At 45.6% G+C, this 906-nt stretch overlaps 1 protein-coding gene across 1 annotated transcript; it reads left to right on the forward strand.

Moving 5' to 3' along the window:
- LOC131155060 (uncharacterized) lies at positions 1-906 on the forward strand. The gene has a single exon (XM_058107970.1). The coding sequence runs from the start codon at positions 1-3 to the stop codon at positions 904-906; it is 906 nt and encodes a 301-aa protein (XP_057963953.1).

Consider the following 906-nt stretch of genomic DNA (forward strand, 5'->3'; position numbering starts at 1 on the left):
ATGGCTACTTCTCCTTTGAACCCAAAAACTCATTATCATGTGCGCTCTATCAGTCTGCCTTCCAGACCTTACCCGCTTAACCTTCATTTTGAGGAGCATTTGTGCAGATTGAGAGCCTGTGAAGGCACTTCTTCAACAACACCATCAGTATGTGAAAAGATAGGTGTTCTCACAGATTTGTTCGACCGCGTCCATGATTTGCTTCTATTGCCACGCATCCAACAAAAAACTTCAGCCCAAGAGTGCCACACACAGTTTGTTGATAATGTACTGGATGGATCTCTTAGGCTCTTGGATGTGTGTGGTACTACCAAGGATGCCTTGGTGCAGACAAAGGAAAGCACACAAGAACTTCAGTCTATTCTACGGAGAAGACGGGGCAGTGAACTTGGGCTGGCAAATGAGATTGGAGAGCACTTGGCCTCTGGGAAGAAGGTAAAGAAGGCCATTCTGATGTCCCTGAGGAAATTAAAGGGTGTGGAGAATAAATGCAGCTTTTCTCATTTGGACAAGAGCCATGATATCGTCGTCATGGCTACCATGTTTAGAGAGTTGGAAGCAATCACTTTCTCTGTGTTTGAATCCCTCTTGTCCTACATTTCTGGGCTAAAGGTGCGGTCGAGGCCAAGTGGGTGGTCATTAGTTTCCAAGCTGATGCACCTAAAACATGCAGCGTGTGAGGAAGAAGCATCGGATATGAGTGAATTTATGAAGGTGGCTTCCGACCTGCGGACTCTGATCCATGGTTGCAGGAAGGGAAAATCTATAAACATGCATGTTGAGAATGTGCAAAGAAGGTTGGGGAAGTTGGAATCAAATATTCAAGATCTTGAAGAAGGGCTGGACTGCTTGTTTAGACACTTGGTCAGAACCAGAGTGGCCCTTCTCAACATCCTAAACCACTAG

Source organism: Malania oleifera, chromosome 5, assembly GCF_029873635.1.
Source record: "Malania oleifera isolate guangnan ecotype guangnan chromosome 5, ASM2987363v1, whole genome shotgun sequence".
Lineage (NCBI taxonomy): Eukaryota > Viridiplantae > Streptophyta > Magnoliopsida > Santalales > Ximeniaceae > Malania > Malania oleifera.